Here is a 20773-nt window from a genome sequence, read left to right as displayed (position 1 = left end):
CCACTCTCTTTCATTAGATCCCTTTGTGGTCCTACTCTGGGGTCTATCTGGTGGCCACCTGAGATGTGGCGTGAGGAGTCTGTGATCATGACACAGTGATTTTCTTTGTGTAATGGCCAGTGCCCTGTAAGGTCATAGTTACCCTTAACTTTTTTCCTATCTCATGCCCCTGAGAAACTTGGTTCCACTTCCTAAGCATAGTGTCCATTAATGAATACATTTTAAAATCATATAATAAATAGCGAATAGGGTACTTGGAAAGTAGAGGAAAGAAAAAGCAGCGATCCAAAATCCTGGCCTTCTAATAGCAACACCGATTGTCATTTTGGTATACTCCTTCCAGTTATTTTAAATGTGATGTTTAGAAAACACTTGTAATCTTAGTATGTACATATGCATTTGCAGTGATTAAGACTTTGAGCATTCTGATTTCTGATAAGATTCATGTGCTCCTCTAGCAGGAGTGACAGGTGGCACCTCAGGCAGACAGGCAAGGGTGGTTTTTTGGCTGTGTAGAAAATACTTAATGTTTTTTCTATGAATCTAAGAATCTCCCAGTAATACTATCCTGGGATGGATGCTTTGAGGTCTGCTTACCATAGTAGTCAGCTAATCACAAGCACTCCCACCTCACAGAGGTCTATAAAGAGAAGTAAATTAGAGATTAAATTTCCAAAGAACATAGCACTTTCCACCAGCTTGTTTTCTCAGTAAGAACAGTTATCACTACTTTCATTATCATCTCACATTTGTAGAGAGCTTTACTTTTCCAAGTACATCCCCATGTGCCAACTCATCAGTTCTTGCAACAACCCTGTAATGTGCACAGTACTGTTTTCATCTGCCTTCTACAGATGAGGCACCAGGGAAGCCAAAAGACTTGCCCACAGTCATACGTGCTACCTGCATCTCAACCCCTTGGCCTTGTCCTGAACAGTGACCAGATTTCTCTGGATCCCCTATTTCTGTCTGATCACCCAGCACTCAGACAGATTTCTTTTTCCTCTGTGGCTTTCCTTTCTGACTGGTTTTCTTAAATACTCTTCCCTTCCTCCTCCTTGCAGGGGGTCGTGATAAGCGAGGCGGACCCATCCTGACCTTCCCTGCTCGCAGCAATCATGACAGAATAAGACAGGAAGACCTGCGGAAACTAGTGACGTATTTGGCCAGCGTGCCAAGGTAAGGGGAAGGGGAATGGCCTGCAGGGGAGCGGGAGGGAAGCTGGGCTGATGCCAGTTTTGGAAGGAGCCTCCATCTCTGCCAGGGACCCTAGTGGTTTCTGCCCTTCCAGTGGATTCTAACTGTTCCTGGAACACCATTGTCCATTGTCTGCCTCATTCCCATTGTTACTGCTGGGATTCATGTGAATGGGGTGGGAGCTGAAAGTGGCAACTCTGGACACTCAATTCTGTATCACTCAGCTAGAGGAGGCACTCAACTTGATTTAGGTCATGCATTTTCAGTGGGAGTGATACTGCCCCCTAAGAGAGTGAAAATTGGTTGTTGGGGATAGCAAAATATTTTTTTCCATGTATTAAACACAGGTATATATACTCTACCAATGTACAGTATATGTGTGGTATTAAATTTTCACTGGGTAGGGTGATTAGGGAAAAAAGATCTAAAAAGGCTTCTTCAGGTCCTAGGATGATAATTTTAAAAAGTGTGAGAAACACTGGTCTAGGTAACACTGGCCACAAGGTGGGTGTGGGAGACATGCCAAGGACATAGTTTATGTATTTTGAGAAGGGAGAGACAAGACCTTCACTTGGTCAGAGAACCACAAGATATGAGAGTTGGGAGAGCCCTGAGGAGCAATCTAGGCAGATACATGTCATGTCCTGCTTAGGGAAAGGGGCTGGCAGAGGATGTGTGTGGCTCACAAGGCTCAGTGGGAGAGCTTGGTCTAGAACTCAACCCTCCTGAGGCCAGCCCCCGTGCTCTCTTGCCATATTTGTTCTTGAGCAGCGACAGCACTGCTGTCTGTCTCTTAGTGGAGCCAAAACCTGTGAACTGTTTGTTGTGGCAAATAAGAAATGGTTCCTTGGGCTTTCAAAACCTTCATCTTGTCTCTGTGCATTTTATAGAAGAATTAGTGAATTACAGGGAGGAGCTATAGATCCAGCTTTGCCTTTGCTGGAAGACCTGGGATAATTTTTGAATGTGTTATTAAGTTCTTGAAGCAGATGTTGAGTGAGGCAAGTACTGCATCTCAGAGAGCTAAAGAAGAGATGAATGTAAAGGGATGCTTGGGAGGCGATGGGCAGGTAGTAAAGGGGATTTTAAGAGCAGTCATCCCCTACTTGGAAGGATGTTGAATGGAATGGTGAGCCCTGAAGAACTTTAGACAGAAGACTGTGAACAAATAGATGCTGAATAGTGTCTGTTTTTTTTTTTTTCTTTATGATATCCACTGGGAGCAGAAAAAAGATAAAAGGTCTTAAGTTCCAGTAAAAGGGATTTGGGTCATATCTGAAGAAGATCTTGTAAACTTTGAGTGCATGAGACAATGAATGTAAGGATGAAAGATTTTCTTTCAGGGGGTCATTGTAAAGAAGAAATACTCTTAGCTATCTCAGAAGCAAGGAGGTAGACTAAATAACTCATGATTGATGTAGGTAATTTAGCAATTTAGCTAAGCAGTTTTTTAAAGCACTTTTCCTAAATATGTGACTAACAGGCATAAAACCAGGAATTTTCTGAAGCAATTTACAATAGAAGTTTTCACAGGCACCCGTGATGAACTCTCAGTTCTTTTAAAGACAGAAGAAATTGGAATCCCAGAAGATGTAAAGGGTACATTTTTCTTTCCTGCATGTTCATCACATAGCTGCAACTAATTCATGCTCATCTTTTCTTTAGAATAAAGAGGGAGAGAGTTGGAAGAATACTTTTCTTTATTCTGACTTGTTAAGGAAACAGTGGGACAAAACAGACTGGAAGTAATTTAAAAAGAAAAGATTTCCTGTGGGGTGAAGGGGAACAAAACCCAAGAGGGGCTGAGAGGAAGGCCATGAAAAACGTGGAATAATACATTATCACTGAAGGAACACACAAGATGCAGGCTCTCTGCCTCTCAGAGGGTGGTCACATCACTGCAGTCTGTGCTCCTGAGAATCAGAAGGCTCTTCACAGGGCAGGCAAGAGTCCTATTGCCTGGGACTCTTGGGAAGTGGGAAGAACTGTTCTGTGATGCCTGCTGCTCTGCCTCCTGAGGGACTGGCATTCATGAAGAGCGTAAGCACCCGGCAGGCCACAGAGTTCGCCTAGTCATGCCCACCAGTCACTTCCTAATTCTGTTGGCCACATGTCACACATAATGGCTGTTGGATGGAACAGGATTGTTCTAAAGACAGTGAAGTTTTAGGAAAACTGAATAACTTAGCAGGTCAGATTATATTTGCCACTTTCTTCTGTGCAGCCATGGTTTTGGAAGAGAAAGGGAACAATGAAAATTACCTGTTAGACTCAGTGGATGATACTGGTGAGAAGAAATTATTTATCTGGGTCAGATTCAGGATGCTAAAAAGACAGGCTCTTGTTAGAAGTGGATTGTTACATGCTGGTGTGATCAAGCCTGTAGGTGACATTTGATCATTTGATGCTTTTTTTTTTTTTTGAGACTGAGTCTCACTCTATCACCCAGGCTGGAGTACAGTGGTGCAATCTTGGCTCACTGCAACCTCTGCCTCCCAGGTTTAAGTGATTCTAGTGCCTTGGCCTGCCAAGTATCTGGGATTACAGGTGCCCACCACCATAACTGGCTAATTTTTGTATTTTTAGTGGAGACGAGGTTTCACCGTGTTGGCCAGGCTGGTCTCGAACTCCTGACCTCAAGTGATCCACCCACCTCAGCCTCCCAAAGTGCTGGGATTACAGGCATGAGCTACCACTCCCAACGAACATTTGCTACTTGTTTATTCATGCATTTATTCATTATGTGGTCAACAAGTACTTAGAGCTTCTCTATGCCAGGTAGATTGAGGATTTGCAGTGAGCAGGAACACACATTTTGAGAAATTTAGGGGGAACCTGGGTATTTCCCTACCCAGTGCCAAACCAGTAATAGTAAAAGGCAGCCCAAGATGGGAGTGCATTGGTAGCATAGGAGATGAACCAGCCAACAGAAGACAAACAAATAAGAACAAGTGAGTGGTGAAAGACAGTCCTGGAATTTAAGGAACCAGCAAACTTAATGACCATTTAGGGAACCATTTTAGAATAGATGATTAAACAGATAGTGTTGATAATTTAGAAATGAATAGGAAGAAACAGTCCCACTCTCCTCTCTGTAGGCCAGGCCATATCTGAACCACTGCATTCAACTCTGTAACATTCATCTGGACAGCTTCATTTTAAGAACTACATAGATCAGTTAGAGTACTGTCAAGGAAGCAGCACATTAAGGCACCCACAATCCATGTCTCCACAGTTGAAGGAATGAGGGATATTTGCTGGCAGGCATGAAGATGAAGAAAAAAAACAAAACGCAATTCCTAACTTCAGGAGAGCTGCCCCAGAAGTGAGGGAACAGGCATGGCCTCTGTTGCATTAATGGGTAGACATTAGAATCAGGGGAAAGAACCTGCCCACATGGAAGCTGTCTAGCAACAATGCTGCTGCCTCTGGAGAAAGTGAACTTCCTGTCGCTGAAGACCAGATGACCCTCTGTTGGGGATGCTGTAGAAAAAGTTCCTCTACTGGGTTGGAGGTGGGCTTAGATGACTTCTAAGAATCTTTCCTGCCCTGAATTCTAGGTTTCTGTGATATTGGAAACAACAATACATCATAAAATCCAGGGCCTCAGAACAGAGTCTTACCACCCCCACCAATATGCATCTAAGTACTCTCAGACTTCCTAAGTAAATTAAGGTCTGGGATTTCGCTTAACATTTTGTCTATACCATAAATCATAAGAGAACTTCTTTTTAGTCCCCTCGGACTCTGGGTGGAAATTTTGGGGCATTACCCAGGACCAAGGATCCTGTTGGGGTGTAACAGCTTGGATCAGTCCTGACTTATTCATTCAGCATCCATCTTGGCCTGAGATGAGTCCATTCATTTTAACTTCTCTGTCTTGCTCCTGATGAGTTTGGGCATCTATCTCCTAGGTCACTCAGGTTTTCTATCATCTTATTCTGAGGAGTTGTAGGTAACAGGGTGGGAAGAAACCTTAAAAGTCTTCTAATTCAACTTTTCAATACCTCCATCCACTCAGTTCAACAAATACTTACTGAGTGTCTACTATGAGACAAGTTCTGGATGATTCCTATCGTCATGAGGTCTCATGTTATCTTTACTGTCATCCACCTACACTTATCTATCATTTTTTTGTCCTGGTCTGCTATCTGCTTACAGTTACTTGTATGTGAAAGGAGTGTAAAGAAAATACTCAGATATAATCAGCTGATGAATGTCCCTAGAAATTGAGAGACAGGATAGAAAATCCAGCCTGAGTTATAAATCATGCTGCTATGAAGACACATGTATGTGTCTTTATATGTTGGATGTTTACTGCGGCACTATTCACAACAGCAAAGACTTGGAACCAACCCAAATGTCCATCAGTGATAGACTGGATTAAGAAAATGTGGCACATATACACCATGGAATGCTATGCAGCCATAAAAGAGGATGAGTTCATGTCCTTTGTAGGTACATGGATGAAGCCAGAAACCATCATTCTGAGCAAACTATCGCAAGGACAGAAAACCAAACACCGCATGTTCTCACTCATAGCTGGGAATTGAACAATGGGAACACTTGGACACAGAGTGGGGAACATCACACGCTGGGGCCTGTCATGGAGTAGGGGGAGCGGGGTGGGATAGCATTAGGAGATATACCTAATGTAAACAATGAGTTAATGGGTGCAGCACACCAACATGGCACATGTATACATATGTAACAAACCTGCACGTTGTGCATGTGTACCCTAGAACTTAAAGTATAATAATAGAAGAAAAGAAAACAAAAGGAAAATCCAGTCTGAGAGTAAACAACTGTCTAGGCCTAGCCCACAGTGGGGATAATCTACCCACTGTGATTATTGGGAGTTGACGAAATGCTTGAAATAGGAATTTCTAAGTACTACATCTCGTAAGGAAATCCTAGGTTACTTTTATTGCATTGAATTCCTCTTCATCATCACTGTTAGCCTGCTTTGTCACGACTTTCTTTCTGTGACTCCTAAGGGCACCAGTTGATGTATCTGACACTTAATCTGCTCTTAGCAGTGCCACTGAGATACTGAGTGTTCTGCCAAGGAATGAGGTTATCATATTGGTGCGGAAAGATGACAAGAAATTAGGATGAGTTATTCTGCATTGTCAATCAAATCAAGGTGCCTTTACTTGTGGCTTATTATTTGATAACATTTGCTCTTGTTCTACAGATTTCAGCAAAAGATAAGCTGGGCTTATGGCTTGCACTGTCTTTGTGCAGCATCACCAGAAAATAGGCATAAGCAGAGAGAACCAGGAAGACAGTTGAAAGAAGAGGGGTAAAAACTGCAAGGGTTTCCTCTCTCTATTTTCTGCATGAGAAAGTCTGAACTATCCAAACTATTGTCATCAAACATGTTCCGTTGGAAGGCCCTGTTGAGATGTGTTGTTGGCACCTTGCTCTTTATCTGGGATCATCAATAAAAGGAGGATGTGGGGAGGAAAGGGAGGGATCGGGTGATGGAAGGGCCAGATAATAGGACCAGTGAGAACATTTAGGTCACATTGTTTACATTTCCCTAAAACTTATACCTTTTAAAGATCATTGTTAATTTCTTTATCTATTTTAAATTTAAACCCTATGTATAAACAGTTTTTAATTTCTATGTATAAACAAGATACTTTTTACACACATTTCCAGCAATACCAGTTAGGTGTCCCTGTTGTTGGCTCTGTGTAACCCCAGCCCTGAAGAGCAAATAGCTTTCTACCATAAAGCCACAGTAGTAACTGCAATTGTTAGTAATAACCTTCCTTAGAGTCATATCAGCTTTTGCAGCAAAGGATGAAGAGGCATCTTAGTCTAGATGGAAGATGCTGAGTTTTGGATCCCAGCTTTACCTTTCTGCAGCCAGGAAACATATGGCCCCTCAACCTGGGTAATTTGGGAAGACTTTAATGAAGAGACAGTTTGTAAGGCTGTGGGCAGGGAACAGGGAAACCAGCAAGGTTTGGATTCCTCAGGCATTGCCGACCTGGAAACAGCACGGAGGGGAAACATGACCACTTCTAAGAGAGAGGAGAGGTTTGTGAGAGGCTGCCTGACAGGAACTGTGGCCTTCAGTGGAAGATGCCACCAACTCATGGTGACTCCATGACAGGGAGCGGGGGAATTGGTACCTTGACCCCACTGTCTTCCCATTGTCTCATCTCCTGTCATCGTTGGCTGAATGTACTGAGAAGCCAGATGACAGGGGAGCCCATTGGTGTAGTCCATGTAGGTCAGCTTCCCAGGGCACTGGGGAGTGGAGAGAAGATACAGAATGGATTCAAGGTGCAAATGGAAGATATTTGGCACAGAGGGAGACTTTGAGCATGCTATTCACCATTTCTGAGTTTAATATTCTAATTTTTATTTTGGGAAAAGAATGTCTATCTCATAAGGGTGTTGTGAGGAATTATCTAACAGTCTCTCTCTAGCACCCAGATGCTCGTAATTGTTAGTCTTTCCCCTAAAGGAGGTCAGTAATAGTAATAATGATAATAATAGCAACAAAAAATATATGAACATACATAGATAGCAATGTTTGCTACATATGAGGGACTAGATGTAGTATATATAAAGGTTATGAAGCACAATAATAAAGTGAGCACTTGAGAGCCTACCCTCCAATTTGAGAAGCAGAACATCACCTCTATCCTCAATGCTACCTAGGGCTCCTCCCCATTCTGACTCCCCTACTTCCCCCCAAAATAACACTATCCTGGGTTTTATGTTTATCCTTCTTTTGCTTTTTGAGAGGTAGAGTTCAGCACATATTTTCATAAACAATATATTATTTAGCTTTCTTGTTTTTGAGCTGTATAAGAATGGTATTGTACATTATGTAGTTTTCCATGACTAGCATTTTTGAACTATAGTGATATGCAACAACATGGATGAATCTTTAAACATAATTTAGAGTGAAAAAGAACCTAAGGTTTTGACTCTGAGAACTCCAAACCAAATTATTAATAGATTAATGCAATGCTAAAGTGTCTCTTGAGAAGTTTCTCTTAGTTAACTGAAATAAGGAAAATTAATAATAATTACTTTTCTCAGTACTTTAGAATAAATATCATAATTTATATCAATATCAAAGAAAAAGTAAAATTCTTTTCAATTTATTCATTATTGGTATTAAGTAAAATAAGTATATACAGTCCTTACATAGTGCCAGGCACACAGTAGATTCCACAAACATTAGTTTGCATCTCTTTCTATCATCTGGGGAAGTCTGGCATGTGCACAGTTGTGGGGTAGCACCCTGAGTTAAGTGATGAAATAGAGGGTTGAACCCAGTGCTCTGGCCTCCCAGTATGTGGAACATATAGCATCACTGTTGACTGGGAGTGGGGAGACTTCAAAAGGGACGTGAGCGTGAGCAGGATTCAGAAGCCCTGAGAGAATTTTGCTAAAAGCACAGAGGGGTAGGAGTGGGCCAGGCAGAGGGAAGGGCTCAGAGGAACGCTGGGGGTGGGCAAAGGAGGTGAAAGGGTGTCAGGTTAAGTTCCGGAAACTCAAGATGTAGAAACACGTAGTCTTTTGGGAGAATGGCAGAAGATAGGGCAGAGAGGCATATAGAATTACATGGGTCCAGTTCAAAAAGTTTTACTAATAGGCAATAAAAAAGCCATCGAAGAGCTTTTCAGCAGGAGAATGACAATTAAAATTGCATTTTAGAAGATTCACTCTGGCAACTGAGTGGAAGATGGAATGGAAGAGAAGGCTAGGAAATGGGGAAACAGTTGCAATAATGTGGGTTAAAGATAGTAATAATAACAACTAGCATTTATTAATCAATTCTAGGCATTGTCATAAGTATTTTACATGCGTTAACTTAATTCTCACAACACTGAGATGGAAATTATCATTATTCCCTTTAACATATGAGGAAACTGAGACTCAGAGAGATGAAGTACTTGCCTACTGGCACACAGCCAGTATGATCTGGAGCCAGATGGTCTAGCATCAGAGCCTAAGCTTTTATCCAGTGAAGAGATGAGGAGGCCAAAGTGAAGGAAGTGGCAGTGGTGGCAGAGTGAGAGGACTGATTTGGGGAGAGTAAGAAGGTGAACTCTGAAGGATGGGCTAAGACTGGATTTGGAACAGAGGGGCAATGAAAGAGGGCGGTAGGAAAGGGATCTAACAATGGTGGGCAGGGACCACTATGCTTCAAACTTGCTTTCCTGAAGCTTCTCTTTGGAACCTAAGTGTGAAGGTTGCTGCAGGTGAGAAATACAGGTAGCAATTGCCTCAGTCTTGGGCTTCTGCTGGCCAAGGCAACCATGGTGGCTGTGGATTTGCAGGACAACGGGGGTGGTGAAGGTGGTGGTGGTGGTGGGGGGTCCGTCACAGTTCCTCCCCCAGGTGTTTGTGTTCAGTTTTAGATGAGTTAACTCTCATTGATGCTCATCTGTGGGTGATAGTCAACCATGATTTAGTTACCAAATTATACCAAGAGATGTAGGGAGAAAACAAAAGCACTTAAGACCATAGAAACTATTTAAAGAGATTAATAAAAGACTATCAGTAGCAGGGACCCCGAACTTAATGCCTACATTGGTGGGGTAGTCTCTATCATATTCTAGCGATGATCATCTTGTTCATTTTCCTTAAGTCTGAGATGTTTCCTTCACCCACCTGCCTGTCTGTTTCTATATTGGCATTGCTGTGGTGTCAGAAGTACAATTCTGGAATTAGTGCTCAGTTAATGCACATTCTGAGGCTCGTTCATTTCCATAGCCATGCCACCATTGTAGGACTTGGCAGGTCTGTGGGGCCTGCACAGTCCATGTGGGGCTAAGGGGCTACGGGGGCTCAGGGACAGGTTGTTGGGAGTGGGGAAGAGCTGGCTATCATGCTTCAAATGCAGAGACACACATTTGTGATTCCCTGGAGAACAATAACTGGAGCAATCAGAGGCGGAAACCACTTGGTCATGAAGTAACTATGAGAAGCAGCCCTGGTTATTCCAGGAACCAGTAAGTGCCTTAGCGATAAATCAAGGACCCACCCAGCACTGGACTAAAGAATTCCTAATAAGTGAGGGTGGTGAGTCTCCTTCACATGCATATTCCATGTGTACTCTCAGAAGGGACTTTGGGCATCAGCATTGTCTTGGTGGGAGTGGAATGATAACAGAGAAAGAATGGGCTCCAGGGAAAATGCTGACACCTGGAAATTATGCAGGGTATTCCAGCCTAGGAAGAATAAACCCCAGAATCCCCCTCTCTGGGAGGTGAAATGTGCATGCTTGCTAAAAATTTTCTTACCTATAAAACAGGCATAAAGATATTACCAAACACAATGGTAGTGAGGATTCGATGAGATAACACGTGTGAAGTACCTAGCCCATTATTTAGCTCACAGAAGGGGCTGACAACCAGTGGCAGTTGCTCTTCCTTCCCTTGCTTGAAAGTAGGGACCTTGTTTTGTCACTTGTCCTTTATTGTCCCTAGCACTGCTTTTTCAAAGTTAGGGTTAGGGTTATGCTTAAGTTTAGGATTAGAGCCAGTAGTGATAGCAGTTACAGCCATAGGTTCTATATACGTAATGAGTGAATATATGTGCCTAACAGTGTGACAAAGTTTTGGCCTGTATTTTTAAATTAGAAGGATATTTCTTTTACTGGAGAAAATAAGTGCAGAAAAAATATTTTAAGAGTTTTTTAAAGCTCTCATAACTGTACCACCTAGAGATAATAACAATATATTGACATGTTTCCTTCCTATCTTTTTTAAGAGCTTTGTTTTTTTGAGACGGAGTTTCACTCTTGTCACCCAGGCTGGAGTGCAATGGAGTGATCTCGGCTCACTGCAACCTCCGCCTCCTTGGTTCAAGCGATCCTCTTGCCTCAGCCTCACAAGTAGCTGGGATTACAAGTGCCCACCACACATCCAGCTAATTTTTGTATTTTTAGTAGAGATGGGGTTTCACCATGTTGGGCAAGCTGGTCTGGAACTCCTGACTTCAAGTGACCCACCCACCTCAGCCTCCCACACCAGGCTGGGATTACAGGTGTGAGCCACCACGCCTGGCCTAGAGCTTTTTAAAAACAGAATTGAATTATATTGTCTCTTCAGTTTTGCTGCTTGCTTTATTCCAGTTAGCATTATACTATAGAAATATTTTCATAACATTAGAAACTTTTCATGTGTAATAGTGTATCTTGGGATGCGGCGTTATATTTAATTAACCCTATCACTAGACATCTAAGTTGTTTCCAAAAGTTCAGTGTTGTAAGTAACCCTCAGTAAAAATCTTTTTATATAAACCTTTGTCTGTATCTTAAGTGGCTTCTTCGAGATAGATCTGTAGCAATCATGGGCTTCTTTTAGTTTTTACAGATATAATTTATTTTTTTTTTTTTTGCTTTTTAAAAATTGATACATAATGTACATATTTATGGGGTGCATATGATATTTTGATAGATGTAACAATGTGTGGTGATCAAGTCAGAGGCATTGAGATTTCCATCTCAGAAATGTATCTTTTTTTTGTTGGAAACATTCCAAATCTTCTCTTATAATCTATTTTGAAATATATTATAAATTATTGGTAACTAGAGTCACTCTACTCTGCTATCAAACACTAGATCTTATTCCTTCTATAGAACTGTATTTTTGTACCCATTAATCACCCTCTTTTATTCCTTCTCCCGTCTCTTCCCAGCCTCTGGTAATCATCATTGTATTTACTACCTCTGTGAGCTGTTTTTTTCTGGCTCACACATATGAGTGAGAACACACAATATTTGCCTTTCTGTACCTGGCTTATTTCACTGAACATAATGTCCTTCAGTTCCATCCATATTGCTGCAAACGATAAGATTTCATTCTTTTTATGGCTGAAGAGTACTCCGTTGTGTATTTATATCACATTTTCTTTATCCATTCATCTGTTGATGGACACAAAGACTGATTCCATGTCTTGGCTATTGTGAATAATGCTGCAGTAAACATGGGAATGCAGGTATCTTTTTGATACACAGATTTCCTTTCTTTTGGCTACATACCCAGCAGTGGGATTGCTGGATCATACGGTCATTTTATATTTATTTGAGAAACCTCTGTACTGTCTTCTGTAGTTGCTGTACTAACTTACATTCCCACCAACAGTGTATGAGTGTTCCCTTTTCTCTGCATCCTCCTTAGCATCTGTTATTTTCTGTGTGTGTGTGTGTGTTTTTTAATATAATAGCCATTCTAACTGAGGTGAGATGATACCTTATTGTGGTTTTGATTTGCATTTCACTGATGATTAGTGATGTTGAGTATTTTTTCATGTACCTGTTGGCCATTTTGTATGTCTTCTTTTGAGAAATGTCTATTTGGATCTTTTGCCCATGTTTTAATCAGATTACTTATTTTATGAACCTTTTTTTTAAAGCTGGTGGGGCAAATCACCAAATTTATTTCCAAATTTATCAATTTATACTCCCAGTATGACTTGCAATATTTGTCTTTCTGTGCTTGGCTTATTTCACTTAACATAATGTCCTTCACTTCCATCCATGGTCATGCAAATGACAATATCTCATTCTTTGTATTGGCTGACTAGTACTCCATTATGATTACCTTTCTTTTGGCCATATACCTAGACATGGGATTGCTGGATCATATGGTAGTTTTATTTTTACTTTTTGAGAAACCTCCATACTGTTTTCCAATGAGATTTCCTATTCTTTGCATTTCCCTAAATTTATTTGCTCACCATTGCCCAGGCACCATTGTGCAAACATTCTTATCACCGTCATCAATGACCCTAACTTAGGGCCATATATTGTGTACCTAAACCTTATCCTGACTTGGGAAAGACTAGAGGGATTGGTCACAGCGCCTGCTCTGTGGGGTCTCCCAGGCAAGGATTCCTTTTACTTTGCTAAACTAATATGGCCCCTTAACAGGGAGCGTACATTAAAATTAGGATCTGATATGAAATCTAAAAAGGGCTTGCTTGTTTTTTTTGCCCTTGGTGATTCTTTAGTTTTGCCCCTGGATGTGTTTCAGCTCCTTGGCTGGTTGTGTAGTCAGTTCTGGCATGGCTTAAAGTGGTTAACCTCTTTTGTGTTTATCAGAACTGGTGTCCTTACCTGCCTTTTAGGAAAAAGGCCTTTTAGGAGTTTGCCTCTAGGCAGCAATGTTGAATGAGCCTGGAAAGCCTAGGTGTGGTCATTTAATTTCTGTTTTAGGCTACTGTAGTCTGTGGCTCACCAAGAGCAAGCTGATTAGGAAGCTGAAGTGTCTGGTGTCACCTTGATTAGGTCAACTTCAGTGTCAGGTGAAATGAGCGCCAATGCATTCAGGTGTTTCTGGAGTTTGTGGTAGGTAATCAGGATGAGTTAAATTTAGCTGGGATTCATTTGGGTGGAATATTGAAAATAAGAGAGTTCCCTGAATATAGATGTAGGAGAGACAGCCTAGCATCGGGTAAAAAGGATGTGTTTTTTAGTTACTGGGATCCAGGTTGGGGCTGTTTGTCTTTCCCCCATTACATATCATTTTCACTATATTTTCTGTTTCTCTCTTTACTTATCATTGGTTAAGTCTGATTATGTGCCCTTCACTGATGTTTGGGGTTGAGTATGTTTTCAGGCATATATTTGATACTGATACTCTATGTTATGACACTTCAGTTTTGTAGAGACTGCCTTTATTGTACACTCTTCTGGCAGCTTAGGTGTGCTGCCACCAAGTGGTAGAGTACCTGAGCTCAGCTGCCCAAGAAGACACAGATGGATTTTGTCAGAGGCTCCAGTGGTTCTATTCTGGTTGTCTCCTCATTAAATCTGGGATTTTCCAAACTTTACCATTTAAAATTTTATTGAAACACTGAAATTTAAGCAACCAATAAGCAAGGATTACTCTTCCTCAACTACAAGTGAGTTTGAGACAATCTTTCTCAAAGAACTATAGTAAATGATAGATAAAGTACTGTTTGTGAACATGTTTCACCTGCTATGTAATAATTGCCAGTTGAAACTGGGAGTTTTATAATAATGCTATTTTGGGGAAATAAATGGTGTGGTGTTTCTATAATAATTCTTTTTAAAATAAAATCAAATTAAAAAAAATCTAAATCACTAACAAAAAACATTCCTATGGGGTTTGCCTTCATCTTTGGTCGACTTGAAGTTGCAGTGCCCCAAGCGAACTTATCTGTTGGAGCTCCCAGTGTCCCCCTGACCTTTTTCATCAGCCACGAACATTGACGACAAAACATAGAAGATAATTTGTCTTTTCAGACCTTCCTTTCCAGACAACATTTACTTTCTCTCAACATGGAAGATGAGTACAAGAAAAACAACACTATCTAGGGTTTTGTTGCAGATAATTTAACTTGGATGTAGGCACTGATCAGTTGCGGAAGATTTCTGTACCAGTTTGCCACTGTCACTTGTATTTAAAAAAAAAGTCTCCCCCTCGCCTTCTCTACCCCATCTCATCTCTTCTTAGATTGCTTTAGAAAAAAAGATTTATTCAGAATTTCGTTCTCAAAAGTCCAGCATTACCTAAACAAAACAAACAAGTGATTTGAATGACATTTAAATATTTTTGAATCTAGGAAACTCATATAGTGGGGGTGAGTCCCATCCCTTCTACGAGATCTGCCTGTCCTGAGAGAAACCACACAGCTTTCTCTCCGAGAGGTGGTGAACCTCTTGCAGGTCGGAATGGTTGGTTTTGTTTCTTGCCACTGAGGATGTGGAGCACCACCTTGCAAACTGGCTGAATTCAATTAGACTGGAGGCTCCCCAAGGAAAAAGAAGAGGGCTTCACCCCCCATACTCCTTAGGGCCAATGCTAGGATCTCTCTTTCAGACATGAAGTACCCGAGGCCAGACTGAGGTTTCCCTTCAGGAGGTCCTTTTTCCTCTGTCGGGGGCTGTGACCACAGGGGGTGCCCAGGCCAGAGGTGGGTGGACTGGCACTGTGGCAGAGAGGGGGGCAGAGCCTTCTGCCAGGGGACGGAGCATGGAGGTGCCTGCAAGGGAACCAGCAGTGGACTCAGTCTCACCAAGGAGATATATTCTTGTTCCTAAATTAAGCAAATATGACAGCCAGCCCCATTTCTCCTGGAACTTAGATGGGAGCACTTTGTCAGCCATGGTGACTCAGCAAGGACAAATGTTTTTCTGGATAATTTACTGACGTAATTCAAACATGTGTCCTGATGGCCCTGGCCCCTCTTTCCTTTTCTCTCAGAGCCTCCTTCCTCTCTGCATTCCCTATTTGTTCTAGGTCAAGTGAGGACCAGCCTCGGTTTTGAGAACTACTAAAAAACTCTAAAATAAGTACATTTTTCTCCCTTGCATCTCCCAGACTGTTCTGTCCTGAGCTGGAATTTTATCTGTTTCCATCGCTAGTAATGCATGTGCCAGGTTTTGGCCTGGTGCCTGAGACAAGGTCTGAACCTTGTCCTGTGATGCACTCCACCCTGGTTCCCTACACAGGAAGAGAATGTCCTGGATCTCCAGACCATAAGCTGTTTTCCTTTGCAGGAAATTCAGGCTTCACCCTCATTGGCTGAAGAGAAGCTCCCTGTTTTGGACTTGGAGGAAGGCAAGACCATTCCTCACCCTCTTGCAGCTCTGACTATGATGGAGTGCTCCACTGGGAAGATTGCACATTGGTCCAGATTTAATTCTGTGGATACACAAGACAATTGTTTAGTTCTTACATACACACCAACTCAGAGGGAATGATCAAATGATCTTTTGGCTGAATTTGCAGATTAATGGGGTGGGGAATAGGGGAGGGACCCAGTTCTTGCCTTCAGGAGGTTTGTGGTCTGGTTAAGGTTTCAGGATCCACAGGAAAAGACAAAAACTGAAACCTTCCAAGGGAGCAACCACAAAAGCATATCAGTTAAATGGACGTAATCAGACATAATTTACTGGTGGTAAAAATCTGACCTGGATTGTAAAGGAAATAGATGAATTGGAATTCTGGAGCTTAAAGGCAGGAAGAAGCTGTAGAGGTCTGCCAGGCCAACTCTTTCTTTTAAAAAGAGTAGAATGCTGTCCAGAGGGGTCCAGTCATGGGCCCAGGGTCCTCCAGCTGGCCAGGGTACCAGTCCTGAGCTTGCTGCAACCATACATACACTGCCCCCTAACACAGACCCTGCCTGTGGGACAGCAGGGTCCCCAGAGCAGCATGCACAGGTTAAAGGCCTCTATGAAGTCATATGTAGAGGGATTCTTCCACCCTATATGTGAGCTTCCTGAGCCTCTGAGCTAGTTATGCATGGGGGCAGCCTAATTTATTCTGATTTGGAGCAAAGACCTGGAGCCCTTGGTCCTCCCTGTTCCATTTCAAGATCCAAACATGCATGCCTCCACCTCCCACAGGGCTCCCCCAACTCCAGCTCTTTGACCTCCCTTGTAATTCCCAGGTTCCCACTAGTGTCTGAGCCATCACAAGGTTTTTCCACCATGTAAACCATGGGGATCTCATCAGTCCTGTCTGCCAGGGCAACCCTGGCTGGGTGTCAGAGGGAAGGCAGGCTAGCTAGAGGGTAACAGCCGCCTGCCCTGCAGGAAATAGAGCTCCTGCACTGGTTGGTAAAATCCAGTGGGCATGGCCTGGGGGGTGGCTTTGTGTGGGGTGTTGCATTGTGTTTTGGTGGGGATGGTTATGCATGTGTCTGTGTACTGCAGGCAAAGAGCACTGGGCTTTCAAGAACGTGACTGCTACTTAAGGAAAAAGAGGAGGAGGGAAGGAGAGAGGGTGTGCGCAAGCCACAGCAAGGGCTGTTTCCTGGAGGAAACATGTGGTTTATTAATGAGGATTCCACCTAGCCTGCCAGGAAACCAGAGCCCAGCTGGAGAGTGAGTGGGGGTTCCTGTGAGAGGGCAGGCATGGGGGGTGGCAAGAGAATGAGGAGTGGTGATGGCACGGTAGTAGGCCAAACCTAGGAGAGTTGCTGCTCTGTCTCCTGGCCAGGCTGGGGGCAGCACCCCAGTGGGAGGCAGCCCATGGCTGCACTGTTGCCATTTCTCTTGAGTCCCCTCAGCTCTATTCTCTTACTCCGCGTTTTAGAAAGGCTCCCTGGGTCTTACGGTGGGGTGGCTGAGGCACTGTGCTTAGACAGGTCACAGTCTTTGTTGCTCACGGATGTATGTGCTATGATCATAATGATATATTTTTTAAAAGTTAAAAGATGAATTGTTTTTCATATAGCCTGACTATGGGGGAGTGGAGGGTGGGGAAGAAGGAGAGGGTAGAGAAGGCCAGAGGAGAGTGACCCTGGGGTTTGTCTGAGGAGGGCTGCGGAAAATGGGAGGGCTGTGTGGGTTTTGGTTTCCAGTTCTTTCTTTCCCTGTAGTGCTTTGGTTTCCATTTCATGTCTGCTGCATGTTCTGAATGACCCAGAAGGAAGGGATGAACAGCTCTGTGAGGGAGGGTAGGAAATGGGCAGGAAGCTGCTGTCCTGAAATGGATGTCAGTTTCCATCCCACTCCTATCTGAACACACCCCTTTGCCACCTTCTCTCCCTAGCCAGCTAGACCAGACTTCTAGGAGCAATGATTCTTGGGCTTTCACAGTTTTCATGTCTTCTATTGGCTAAGAGTAGCTCCTTCCAAACAAACACTGTGCCCCCAAGCCACTCTGATTCAGAAAGTGGGTCTCTTCCTTTGGTGAACAAGAGTTGTGTTTCAGAGCCTGTAAGGCTGTAAAATGACCTTACTGATTGACAAACACATCAGGGTTTATGCAGCTGCCTTCATGCTGGTCCCTCCAAGGTGTATATCCTTTGGAAGGCTGCGTGCATTTGCCCAATACTGCTGTCACCCCCACCATTCCTGGAGCTCTCTTTGAGAGCTCCCTTCAGCTGTGGCATGCTCTTTTGACTATTTGCAGCATGGCATGGCAAGTCTTTGCCTTTTTTTTTTTTTTTTTTTTGAGACAGGATCTGGCTCTGTTGCCCAGGCTGGAGTGCAGTAGTGCAATTTAGCTTACTGCAACCTCAACCTTCTGGGCTCAAGCTATCCTCCCACCTCAGCCTCCATAGTAGCTGGGACTACAGGCATGCGCCACCTTGCCTGGCTAATTTTGGTATTTTTTGGTAAAGACACAGTTCCGCCATCTTGCCCAGGCTGGTCTCCAACTCCTGAGTTCAAGCAAGTCACCTGTCTCAGCCTTCCAAAGTGCTGGGATTACAGGCGTGAGCCACTGTCTTTGTTCTGTATGAGAAGACTTGATTTTTAGAATATTTTGTTTAAAGGCAGCATTGAAGACAAGTTGGGATGTGGATGCAGAGATCCCGCTGAGTGATTTTAGGCCTCTGGACCTGTCATTTTATAGCTATACCTGCGAATGTTGGGTGTGACCTTGGGACCTGAGTCAGTGCTTTTGAATACTTTACCGCGCCCTGCTTGGAAGAGAAAAAGAAAAACTGCCACATCCCTGTTCCAGGTGTTTGCAATGAGAGGTCTTTTTGTTTTTGTTTTGTTTTGTTTTTTAATAGTGTTATTTGTGTAGAATTAGGTAGCAGACTTTAAAAAGGTAGAAACTGTCAACCTTCCTCATTTGGTCTCCAGTTAGGGTTTCCCTGGGACTCTGATGGGCAAGAGTTGGGTTTGCTTCTGGCACACTTGAGGGTGAGGAACTGACAAGGAGTAGTTCCTAGACCTAGAAATAGGCAAACAAATCTCTACAGCTTTACCTTCAGTGGTACTTAACCATGGCTGCACATTAGAATCACCAGGGGGAGCTTTTAAAAATGATGGAGTCCAGCCCCAGACCAATTAATTGTAATCTCCTCACTTTGTAGACCTGGAGTAAGGCAATTGGCAATTAGATGCCTGGTCCAAATGGCTAAGATATCCAGCTGACTGTGTGACCTAAAGCAAGTCACTTCCCGCCTCTGAAACTTGCTACCCTCTGCTGTAGCAGGAGGAGCTAGCAGAATAAGCATGAATGTTTCCTCAAGATCAAGTGTTCTGTGCATCTGTGAGGCAAGATAGCGTGGTAGTTTTATGCACAGACACTGAGTCAAACCACTTTATAGAGGAGGAATTGAAACTTAGATTTCGGATAAGATACTGCCTTTGCACCACCCCACTGCCCCCACCAGCCCTGGCATCACAAATCAGATGTGCAGAGGCAAAAGATGTGTTGTTAAATGGGTAGAAAAGACACTAACTCTTTGGAATAATAACCTGGGAAAGAGGCCAGAGGGTGACTTCCCGTACAAACAACAACAAAAACCTCTGGATGAATTAACGTAGATCCTGAGGAGGTCTTTTGGCAGTTGGATTACAGCTTGACAGAAAGCCAGCTAGTGGAGAACAGTCGCCCATAACCCAGCAGAGAGAGCGCATGACCAGCACAGGGAGCCCCACCACCTCTCTCCTGCTGTCTGGATACCCAGACATCCAGGAGGCCTCCCCACTGTAAAGGACCAGTTTGAGAACTGTCTGTGGGAACAAACATTCATTCAAAACCCATTCCCAGAGAGCGGCTCATTCTCTATAAGACACTGTTTCCTCAAATATTCTTTTTACTACTTCTGATTATACCAATTAGAGAACTTAAAGCAGGTGCTAATGTGTCTTTAACAGTTTTATTTAACACCTGCTGATTTCTGGCGTTTCAGAAAGTGGTTGTGGCTTGGGGCAGTCAGCAGAAGTGCTGAGGCAGTTAGAATAGCCCTGAGGAGCAGAAAGCAGCTTAACACAGATCAAGGAACGGGCAAAAGTTTGAACAAAGTCTAGATGCCACAGCCAGAGACTCTCCACATGTCTGAATGGCTTGAGAATTCCAGCACAAATGGGTCAGGAGAATCATTTTCTCTACAGAACTCCAGGAACCTTTCTTTCTCCTCAAATTTGGAAGAACTCAGTTTATGTAATGATTTAGGGTAAACATGGGTGCAGCACAGTTCTGGGAGAAAGTGTGAAGTGGATACTTATTTGGGGCTACTTTTTCTTCCTGCCTTTTCTGGTTTCTGTCTGCTCATGGTGAATGGTCTGCAGGTACTAACGGCTGCCCAGGCATCATGGATAAGACTCCTCTTTATCATTCCTCCAGGTCATCCTGCACTGTCAGCCCTGTAGGACCAAAGATGTGCTATGGCAGGGCCAGTGCCACCCTCATTAAATGAGGAACTCTTAGCTTGCCTTGTCCTTCTTCTCTGTCAGCCACTCCTCAGTGACCAGGCCAGCTCTCTACCCATGTTCAATTTGTCACCTTCCCTGGACATCCTAGTGAATAGGTCTTATTCGAAGGTTAATTGTACTGCATCACAACCCAAGCACTAGGGATTCCTGGTCCTCACACTAGGATTCTGACATCTTCACACTGCTGATACCCTGAAACACACACCCAGACCAATGGAACCGGCCCCCAGCAGCACACACTAAGGAGGTAAACAGAAATCCTCGTCTCCCCGGCTGGCCTGCTGGAGACCCATAACATGTGGGTCTCTGCTTCCCCACCTGCCGTCAGAATGGATCAATGTGATCTTTATTTCAGCAGCTGTTTTCAATGGGAATCTGCCAGACATTCACAGAAATGGGGTAGATCTCAGGTGGTAACACATGAGTGGGGGCAAACAGGGTTAG

At 43.3% G+C, this 20773-nt stretch overlaps 1 protein-coding gene across 12 annotated transcripts in view; it reads left to right on the top strand.

The window, feature by feature from the left end:
• The window catches only part of KALRN (kalirin RhoGEF kinase), a 684488-nt gene that overhangs the window by 199815 nt on the left and 463900 nt on the right, over window positions 1–20773 (top strand). For all 12 annotated transcript variants that reach the window (XM_017855309.1, XM_017855307.1, XM_017855308.1 and 9 more), the window contains exon 3: window positions 1065–1179. In XM_017855309.1, coding sequence (XP_017710798.1) covers window positions 1065–1179 — 115 coding nt within the window. The remainder of the gene's footprint in view (window positions 1–1064; window positions 1180–20773) is intronic.

This window comes from Rhinopithecus bieti, unplaced genomic scaffold (assembly GCF_001698545.2).
Source record: "Rhinopithecus bieti isolate Rb0 unplaced genomic scaffold, ASM169854v2 scaffold_39586, whole genome shotgun sequence".
In the NCBI taxonomy this organism is placed as follows: Eukaryota; Metazoa; Chordata; class Mammalia; order Primates; family Cercopithecidae; genus Rhinopithecus; species Rhinopithecus bieti.
Note: the sequence above shows the minus strand (reverse complement) of the source record. Positions and strands in the feature narration are given on the sequence as shown.